Here is a 10,468-nt window from a genome sequence, read left to right on the forward strand (position 1 = left end):
CAAGACATTCTCATGCTGGCACTGGACATCAGTTTTAGAAACAAGCCATTACTTACACCCACAAGCACGTGCAAAAAAGTAATTAACATCTTGTTTTATTACTGCAAAGACAAACACGGGTACTGAAAATACACATATATACCTTTTAATCTACCGAGCTCCGAGCTCAATTGTTTTGAGGAGTGCAACATGGATTTTACTGAAGACCCCTAGAGGCTAATCAGAGGACCAGTTTTCCATGAAGTCTGAAGTACTTCATGATCAGCATAAATAAAATCAAGGGGCCATAATGATTTTGTGTCAACAAGTTTAAGGGAGATAAATATTTCCACAAATGTAGCTTAGTGCTGTAAACCTGCATTAAACTATTCTTGCACAGTCTGACTTCTGTACAAAGTCCCCAGTACTTCCCCCCACTTGAAATCCAATGCAGAGAAGGTAATACCTGCAGTGATCAGAACTACAGCATACCATTTTTCTAGTCATTATGCTAAAATACACCTCAACTAAAACAGCTTCAATTTAAAAAAAAAAAAATTACTTATCAGAGATTAACTAAACACAGGAGTCACCTCATTCCAGGTGCAGAAAGTAAAACTTCAGTACTAAATGCACTCTGCAGAAGTGTGGGTTTAGTCACGCCAGAAATATCTGTGAGACTCTAGGGTTACATGAACAGTCATGGGGAAGCCTGGCTTGGCAGCTCCAATACAGCTGCTTTTCCATCCTTGGGATAGAAACAGCATGGAAAATTGTAAAATATAAAAGCAATGCTAACCCAATCTTTTGGCAACACAAGCCATGTAATCACTTCCATTCAAGTTCCATTAGGAATGTGAGCTTATTGGGCAAAACTAACTTTATTCATCCTGGAATCCCTTCTTGTACTAGCACAGCTACTCACGTGCAACAGGCAAAAGCTCAAGCTTACTAGGTATGATCAGAAAATGGCAAGAAACTTGAGTATTAAATTTCAAGAGAACTGTTTAGATCATAAAGCAAATCCAGGAAAGAAAAGTTGGGATCAAATCGCATCTGAACATGCACTTGATGTGCTCCTTGTGCCTGATCGAATTCATCCTAACAGATGTGTAAAATTCTGACCAGTGAGAGGTGCTGCTTTCACATCCAGTCAGGCTTGAAGAAAGGACAATGTATTGGACAAACGGTGCTGGTCTCAAGCACAAAACCAAGTCCATTTCAAGAGTTCCTAAGTCTCTCACTAAAACAAAGAAGTTCCTCCAGCAAAAGAGCTAAGTAGGATAAATTGTGATTTCCCCAGCAAGAGAGGCAGAAAAAGAATCCCATTACACTGCAATAAACACAAGAGTTTGAGTCACCAATTTAATTTTATACAAGTCAAACTACACGTTGTATAAAGAGTACAAGGCAGTTCTAATGTTTGCTATTGCATGTTACAAAAATCAATTTAGCTATAAAGGGGAATTTTTGGGATGAGTCCTATTCCACAATTTAAGTGAATTGGCAACTGTGGTTTAGCAAAGCCTTTGTTAAAGACTAGAACTCTAGCTCAGAGATTACATTTCCAATAAAGTTCAGACTTACACACAATAAGATTATAGTTCTCCTAGTCTGAAGCAAAATGTTAACATAAATGAGTCAAAAAGGAGGGAAGACAGTTTTATTTACCTAGTTTTCATATCCAATAGGTATTTAGAGGCTGACAAACCATACAACATACTAGTGACTTGGACCACATCCAAGAGACACATTAGTGTCCGACAACAGTGACACTTGATATTCAAGAAAAAGTCAAGAAAGCATTCAAGTTTGAAACATAGGATTTTTCAGCAATACTGTACAATTCAGGTTCCAGAGTACCTTTATTACCTCTAATACAGTCACAGTATGGGGGGGAATGTTCTTTTGGCAAGTTAAGATACAACACAAATGCTCCAACTTGAGTTTATTGCTGGTCTAAAAATCTTCCTAGTATTGTTACCAGTTTATATAGTTTGCAGCCTGCTTCCACAAATTAAGATAAACCGGAGAATTATCTGACCTGCCCAGCAAGGCAATCCTGCCTTTGGCAGCAAGCTGTAACCCATTACACTAATGATACCCATAGTTCTAAAACCATGAAAAAAAAAGGAAAAAAATTATACTTTCAAAAAAGCCCAGATTTAAGCCTGTTTATATTCAGTTTATTTTAATATAAAAACCACTTTGCACTTAAGAGTAGTTAAGTTACTCCTGCGGAAATGCTATAAAATCAAACTTTTAGCTGAATTTCTACAAAAGGGGGACTTTTCCTGCTTTGCACCACCATCCGATCTCGTGTTTTCAAATTTGGGATACAAATTAAACCTTTATGCCTCATTACTTAGTTCTTAGGCCATTCATTCCTGCAAGAGAAAAAAACCAACTTCTGAAGTACTAACATAACACTAATGGCCTGACAAGTAGGAAAATGTTCCATAATAGTGTGCAATGTAAGAGGAGAGTTGTAGTCTTAATCTCTTGAGCTAGATCTTGATCGTGAGCGAGATTTTGAACGAGATCTGGAGCGGGACCTCGATGCAGCTCTTTTGGGTGGTGACTCTGAACGAGCCTTGGCAGATGGCTGCTGCTGCGGAGAATTGGAACGAGACCTGCTCCTTGACCTGGACTTAGACTTAGCATCTCCTTTACCATTTTCTTTGGGAGATCGAGACCTGGACCTGGATCTGGACCGTGACTTCTCAGACTTCTCCTTGGATCTGCTGTGAGAGCGTGAACCCCTGTCAGACTTGGGTTTCGATTTGCTCTTTGATCTAGACTTCCTGCTTTTAGATCTGGAACGTGAGCGGTCTTTGCTTCGTGACCTGGATTTAGATCTTTCAAAAAGAGAAAGAGTTTATTCTGCATGAACTCAAGTGTACTTATGGCAGTTTTGAGTATCTATCAATCAATAATTAGCAATTCCCATACTAACAGAAAACAGTGCTTCACTTACCGTGAACGGCTTTTGGAGACGCTACGGGACCTGCTGCGGCTGCTCCTACTTCTACGACTTCTGCTTCTAGACCGTCTTCTAGATCGTGACCTAGAAACATTTAAAATGTAATTTGGCCCTTATTCTTTGCCTGGTGTGCCCTGCTACGCTATCCAAGAGCAGAAAGAACTAAAGAACTTCTCAAAAACAAGCATGGCCACATAAAGAGGTACCATTAATCCACCTACATTCACTATATTGTCAATGACTTACATCTGACATTTCACATGTGAAAAACTCTCAAACCTGGCTTTGCTGTATTATGTAAAGTAATTCCTTCCACATTCTCAGGCATCACCCTACTCCTGAAATATCAACTGAAGGTAACTATTGCAGGTTGGGCTACCTATACCTATTCTTAGTGTAAGTAGTCTTGATGCAGAAACTGACATGTCCCAAAAGTTACCTTGACCTGCTGCCAGAGTAAGATCGCCTATGGCTTGACCGTGGCTTGTCTTCAACCAGCCTTATCTTCCTTCCATTTATCTCTGTGCCATCCAGTTTGTCCAGGGCACGCTTCATGTCTGAGTAAGATCGGAACTCAATCACTCCTTCATTTGTACGTTCTTTGTGAGCATCTGCATAGGTTACCTCGCCAGCTTGCCTCATGAAATCCTTTAGGGAGTAGATGAAGAATTACATAAGCATTCCACATGCTTACACTCTGGAAGTACATTAGCTTAAGACAAGTCTGAGCAAATGCAAGAAGCATTAGTTGCATGTAAACATTCATGCACAAATACTTCTACCTAAATCAAAATGAACATTGATATTAAGGGAAGTTATTGCTTCCTGCTAGTCACAACAGGCTCTATGATAGAACATTAATACATACTTTCAAATCCTGCCAACTACAGCGACTGGAAAGGTTTTCAACAATCAGTCTGTACTCTGTACGAACAGGCGGTCCGTATTTATCTCTTCCAGATTGTCTCCGACTGCTATATCCGCCACCACCCCCACCTTTATTGTACAAAGAAATAAAGTTAGATCGTCTCCTAGCATGAAGAAAACTAAATGTTCTGAAAAAGTTAGTTAAACAGTTATATTTACTGGAGTAGGACTTTATTTCTCTAAGCCTCCAATAAACTTTGCAATTTTGCCATAATCTATATTAATGGCAAATCAAACAGACTAAAATCCTACAAGTCTGTGCTCCTAAGATCTGTTAGAGAGTGACTGCTCCTTATTAGATTCACCTTGCTAAGTTTTATTTTACAGAACATTGTAAAATATAAAACTTAACTGATTACATGCATTTCTACATTTTACAAAAACGTTTACTAGTTACACTAAGTACTTACATCACAGTATGAGGTTTTTGGTGGTGGTTTGGCCACAAAACACGCAAGGTAACAGTCACCTAGTTCAGTTTAACCAGTTTTGTCTAACCCTTGGAATCCTCACCATCACCCTGCGTCTAATGGCAAAAGGCTGCTGTCGTCATGGCTTCCGGTAAGGTCAGCCAAAGGGTCATAGGGCAAGGGTCACACAATGTATGGAAAAGCCATGGCCAATCAGGAAAGGCAGTCATCTTAGCCTCAGTGGACACAGCCTCAGCCCCACTGGTCACTTTTAAATTGAAACATCAAGGACTTGTTAAAAAGTTTGAATTGAACATGCAACAATTTTATACAACATACATTTGATTCTTTTTAAAAAGACAGATACCCACCCCCCCAAACACCACACTTCTAAATTACTGAAAGATGAACCTTAGTACTTTTAATTAATAGTACTAGGCCAGTTAAGCTCTATATAGCTCAGCTCAAGAAGCTATACAAGTTAGCTGAACATAGAAACATTTATAACATCCCCCACTTAGTACAACAGATTACTGCTTGTAAACCACCCCCCCATATATTCAACTGAAACATTCACATGAAAGTTCACAGCTGAGTGCTTCTACCCCAATTATGCAACGGTATTTATTCATTAACATTAGTGATGGAACATCACCATTTCGTCTAAATGCTCCCAAGAACACTGGAGCCCTTAAATTAGCAGAGCATATCGTTTCCAATTAACGAGAAACCCTTTCTAGATGGCCACAGTTTTGCAGCCAGAATTGCTTCACTTATTTGCCCTCCTCGGTTTCTTAGGAGATATCCGAGTGCAGCGCTGGTGCCAAGAAAAACGCCTGCAGCACCAAGTCAGCAGAATAGCTTGCTCCCAGCGATGCACCCGGTATCCCCTACTACCATGCTCGCAGAGATACCGACACCCCACCCCCTCAGCCCCACGGGACTCGGTCCCATCCACTCAATCACCCCCGGCTCTGCCCTGCCAACACAGCCGAGCCGCCTCCCCTCGCCTCCTGCCCCTTGCCCGAAGCAGCCTTACAACCACGCAGAAAGATGGGCCCGTACTCACTGCGACTACTGTAGCTGTACCCGTCCCTGTCCCGGCGGGGCCCGCGGGCGTGTTCCACGATCACACGCTCCCCGCACAGATCCTTGCCGTTCAGCTCGTAAACGGCATCGTCGGCGTCTCGGGAGTCCTCGAACTCCACGAAGCCGTAACTGGGGGGAGAAGCAAGGCCCCGTCAGCCGCCCGCCCGCGCTTCCCGGGGCAGGGGGGGCCGCGCCGGCCCAGCCGGGACAATAGGAGCCAGCCCCGCCGCAGCGCCCCCGCTCCCCCCCGCGCCGCCGCCATCTTGAGCCCGGCGCCACGCGGCAGCGCGGGCGGGAGCGGCCGACGACATGGAGGGGGGCGGGGGGGGGGGGAAGAGGGCGGCGGGCGCGGCCCGCCCGACCCCGGGGACTGCAAAGGGGGGGCGGGGGGCGTCCGCCGGGCGGTGGCGGCCTTTAGGCCGCGGGACGGCGCTCACCCGTTTTTGAGGTCGACCTCGAGCAGGCGGCCATAGCCGCTGAAGAAGCGCTGGATGTCCTTCTCCCGGACGTGGTAGCTCAGGCGGCCGATATAGACGCGCGGCATGTCCGCGGCGGAAAGGGGGGGGGGGGGGGGGAAGGGAAGGGGGAGGGAGAGGAGAAGAAAGAGAAAGGGGAGGAGAGAGAAGGAGAGAGAAAGAGGGAGAGAGAGAGGCGGCGAGAGGGCGCGGGGAGCGGCACTGCAGGCCCGCACGCTGCCACAGCCGCGGCCTGCTCCGCAGCACAATGGCGCCCGCCGCCCGCCGCCGCTTTTATAGCGGGGGCGGGCCCGCCGGTACGGACGTTACGGCGCAGGCCAGGAGGCAACGTCATCACGCTCTCGCGAGCGGGCGCTGGGGAGGCGGGGGAGGTGAGGGAGGCGGGGAGGGTGGGTACGCGCATGCGCTGAGCTCCGGGAGTGCGCCGGCGAGGCGATAGCCCGCGCTGCGCACGCGCCGGGCGCTGGCGGGCTCCGGCGACCGGGGCGGGATGCGCTGCTCTGCGCATGCGCAACCGCGCCTGCGGGCGGGGCGGGCAGGACCGGGCCTGCGCCGGGCAGGCCGAGGGGACCTGTGGGGCTTGGCCTTCCCCGCACCCCTCAGCCCCGCGGTTCCGGAGTCCCCTTCATCGCCGCTGAGGTTGCTGCTGCTCCTGCTGCCGCCCCCCACCTCCCCATCCCAGCCCCCGTGGCTGCAGCCCCTCAGCCGCTGTCGCCAGGTGGCGGCGGTCCAGCTCTGTCAGCTCCCGCCGGGCCCATTTCGCCCAGGTCTGCCTGACGGCTGGAGGGGACAGGGCTCTGACAGGGAAGGCTGGTGGCAGCGCGTCCGGGCCCGTGGGCCATAGCCCAGGATCAGTCAGAGCAAACCCCTGGGGCGGGAGATCACCGCCGCGTCCTTAGGCGCCTGGCAGGTCCCTTGCCGGCCGGGAAGCCCAGAGATCTCCGTCTACGGAGCTGCTTTCTAGGCAGGGTTCCATGGGAGCAATCCTTAATACCAGCCCGAAGTTACCGAGGTCTGTGTCCTGGTTTCCCTTTATATACATGTAATACATGTTCCGAATTAGAAAGGTCCTCCCGGTATATTACTAAACCCAGTTTCAGTCTGCTGGGCTTTACATTGTAGCACTTATTTCATAGTATGTAATTTGTATATTCGATATAAATGCATGTTGTATTCTAATAATGCAACATTTTTATACTGTTTACTATGCAATTTAAATATTTGAAGTGAAAAGGCCAAATTTACTCCTACTCCTGGATTTTTCCCAGCTGCATGAAAAGCAGCTCTTGTTCACCTAGTGCTTCAATATTGTGAGCATCAATGTCGGTAATGCAGGCCACCAAAGACACAATAACTGCCTTCAATTTTTGGGATGTTGCCCTGAGTTAATCTGTAACAAAGCAGCTGCTGAGTTTGAGTTGAAGTGGGCAAAATCTCTCGAGTCTCTTTTTTTTCCTCATTTAATAAAGCTTCGTATAGTACGGCAGACAATGAGTGAACCCTTTCCCTTCTGCTATAGTGGACAGTGCTTGTAACGTGTCATGAGTTTGAGTGTTTTCTGTCTGCTTTAGAAAGACTTTTGCAGGTAAGTCACAAATTTACAGGCCTGCTGCAGTAAAGGTCCTCTCCCCACTACAGCTATATTCTGTTATTTCCCACTCCTGTTCTTGTAAGAGGATAATGTTTCACTGGCCCAAGTTTTAAAAACCTTGGAGCATTTATCTGAAATTGTCTGTGCTGGCACCTGTGGAGTAGGAGAGCTGCATGCTAAGACTTGCTAGAAACAACCCAATTAGATAGTTCTTGTAAAGCATCCTGCGCTTGATTGGAGATAGTGTGTAAGCCTGTACTGAAGTTCAAGGATAAGAAGGATAGCTAAGCCTGTTCTTAAGGGCTTCCCTGCAAGTCGATGCTCTTCAGCATCAGAGCATTAAACAAATGCCTTTTCTGAAAGATCTGCACTTCTGTACTTTCCTCACAGCCCATAAAAGCTGCCCTCTTGTAGGTGATGACACTCATTTCAACATATGCCTCTTAGCATAAGGAATTTCTTTCGCCCTTCCAACAGGGAAAAATAAATTCTTCATGACAAAAGTGCTGTCCATGCATCCTCTGAACTCTGAGACCTCAGCTGGTGTTTATATCACTGCCTTTTCTTGGGAGAATATTCCCACACAATGCCCTAGAAATGGATGAAAAACAGTCTGTTCAGCTAAGGGCCTTATGGAGCATGAATGAGTACTGGCAGTCCCTGCACTTTCTGGCCTGTTTTTATGTATGGAAAGAACTAAACTTGGGACCTAACCATCCTGAGTGCTGGGATGTCAAGCTGTAGCAAACAAAAGCAAATGAGTGGGTCAGTCCTCCTGTAATAAGACAATCAGACAAACCCACTCCCAAAAGCAACATCGGGTTGGAAAAAATCCCCAAGGGAGTAAGTGACAAAGCAGCGCAGGAGAAAGGGGTCGTGAAACGGACAAATGGCACTAGGAGTCCATTCGCTGAGTCAGGGGAGGGTTTAGGAAGGGAAAGGAGATACAGTTGCCTCATTCTGTCTTACTTGGTCTGGCTTGTTACTAGCAGGAATACATCCTGCTGATGAGGTGAGCAGAGCCGCCTGGGCCAGAGGCACCGGAGACCTCCCCAGTTCTGGACCAGTAAAGCACACATGCACAGCAGCTCTCCATTGTTGCTGAACACATCCAGGGACAGAGGAGCCATGCAGGTATCTCCACGTGTGCAGTGCCCGTTTCTGCAAAGAAGTATTGGTGCCTGCGCCCTATATGCCTTTTAGAAGTATGCAGAGGATGTGACCATATAGGATGTGAAGTCCCATATTCCATGGGATACTGATACTGTCTTTCAGGCTTCCAAGAGCCCCCATTATATATGATGGCCCTCTCCGGGAGGACATCTCAAAGCTTTTGGCGGTGGCAACAGAGAGACATTTGCTGAGGCCACATAGAAAGTGAGGGAGGATTCACATTAGGATCTTGCAGCCTTGTTTTGTTTTTCTGTTCCTATACTTGAGGGGGGATAAAGGGTCTCCAAGGTGCCTCCTCACTGGGTGCCATGCTCTGCATCTCCCTCAAGCCATTTTCAAATCCTTGATTCTCACACCCCTGCCCTTTTTTCACTGTTTGTCCCCCATAATCAGTTACCTGGTTTTCACATTGTTTCTTCTTCCTCTAGCCTTCTTGCACCTTGCGGGGCTTGATGGCTGGGTTAGGACCAGCCTGGTGCCTAGAAGGAGAATGACAAAAACTCCCCCTATTCCAAGGCCATTTAGGGACCTATCTAGCCAGCCTTGGCTGTAATTAGAATGGTCTCAGCCCTGTGCTGTATTATGCCTTCTCTTATCGTCTGTTGGTAACCCTGGAAAGCAAGAAGTGGCTGTGAAACAGTGACATAGTGATCACAGATGAACCTCACCTCTTACACAGTTCAGGCAGTCTGGTAGATGTTGCTCAAAGGAGATGCAGATCAGATCCAATTAACTTCTTAATCCTTTTGGATCAGTGGTCCCAGGCCATCTCCCTGACCTATCTCTGTTGTGTCCTATTATTTTTACGCCCTTGTCTTAGCAGTCCTATTCCTGATGTACGTGAGAAAACACAGCAGCAGGTTCAGCCTCTGAATCAATAGCATTTCTCACACACAGAGGGACATGTGTTCCCTCAACACTCAAATGCATTAGTTTTATGGCCTGATCTGCCAAATCAACTGGCGCTGCAGAGCTGGAAATTGCAACTCTGTAGTTCAAAACTTTGGTGCTTTTTCCTGAGCGCTTAAGACAAAGAGAGAAATGGAGAAAGAAGTATTACAGGCTTTTCATACCACTTCCACAGTGGAAGGTCGGAGGAATGTCATGAGAAGAAATTACAATTAATCTTTTTTCCTCCTAAGGGCAAAAGGCTCTAATCTCTTGGTACAAAGGTTTGAAGTCTGTAATTAATCATAATCTGTGAGATGCGAAGCAGAGGTCTGGTAACCTTTTATGGGTCTTTTATCGTTAGTCCAATGAAAGTATCACATGTAATTTGTCTGTCTTGTTGAGGGCTAATATTTGGCTAGTGATTATTTTTTATAATCTGTTGTCAGAGGAGCCCTCAGTGTGAAATCCATGTTCTTTCTCCAGTCTTGCCAGCAGTGGGTATGGCCATATGTGAGTGTCTCATGAAAACAGTATAAAATATGCATATCATGAATTTATTATGCACCAGCTGTTTGTTGCAAGACTGGTGTCTCAGGGTGCTGCTGTCAAGTGTCTGACTGTTTCTGTTACACTTCTGTCTCCCATCACCTCGTCCTTGTCACATCTCTCTGATAGGAGAACTCAGTTCTGAACCCGGGTGCTGCTCAAGAGGCAAAATGGGCAGGCTGGCTGGTTTTCTCATGTTTTCCCATGTTTTCCCATAGCTCCTTTGTGTGAATCCTATAGGCACCGACACTGGAGGCCAAGTCTGGATTCATGTGCAAAATGTGGGCAAATTCAGTTCAGGTCTTTGGCAGGTGTATCTAGGTACTGTGATCATCGGGTATTTTGCTGCTGTGATCATACCCATCATCACTGGGTATTTGGTGGTGGACATACCTGCATCTTC

General features: G+C 46.5%; 1 protein-coding gene across 1 annotated transcript; it reads right to left on the bottom strand.

Moving 5' to 3' along the window:
* Positions 1-1,330: 1,330 nt before the first annotated feature.
* Positions 1,331-6,126, bottom strand: SRSF6 (serine and arginine rich splicing factor 6). The gene is made up of 6 exons (XM_049816436.1): positions 5,826-6,126; positions 5,369-5,517; positions 3,831-3,958; positions 3,402-3,610; positions 2,957-3,046; positions 1,331-2,837 (listed from the first exon to the last, which is right to left on the bottom strand). Exons 1-6 carry the CDS (start codon positions 5,930-5,932, stop codon positions 2,474-2,476), a joined length of 1,047 nt encoding a protein of 348 aa, XP_049672393.1. The 5' UTR covers positions 5,933-6,126; the 3' UTR covers positions 1,331-2,473.
* Positions 6,127-10,468: the final 4,342 nt, after the last annotated feature.

The sequence above is a fragment of the Accipiter gentilis genome, chromosome 14 (genome assembly GCF_929443795.1).
Source record: "Accipiter gentilis chromosome 14, bAccGen1.1, whole genome shotgun sequence".
NCBI lineage: Eukaryota > Metazoa > Chordata > Aves > Accipitriformes > Accipitridae > Astur > Astur gentilis.

Excerpts from the sequence above, each read along its gene's own strand:
- SRSF6 (XM_049816436.1), bottom strand. The coding sequence starts at position 5,932 with ATGCCGCGCGTCTATATCGGCCGCCTGAGCTACCACGTCCGGGAGAAG. Across the intron at positions 5,518-5,825 it reads GAGGTCGACCTCAAAAACGG|TTACGGCTTCGTGGAGTTCG; the intron begins GTGAGCGCCGTC and ends TTCTCCCCCCAG. Across the intron at positions 3,611-3,830 it reads GTAGTTGGCAGGATTTGAAA|GATTTCATGAGGCAAGCTGG; the intron begins GTATGTATTAAT and ends TACTCCCTAAAG.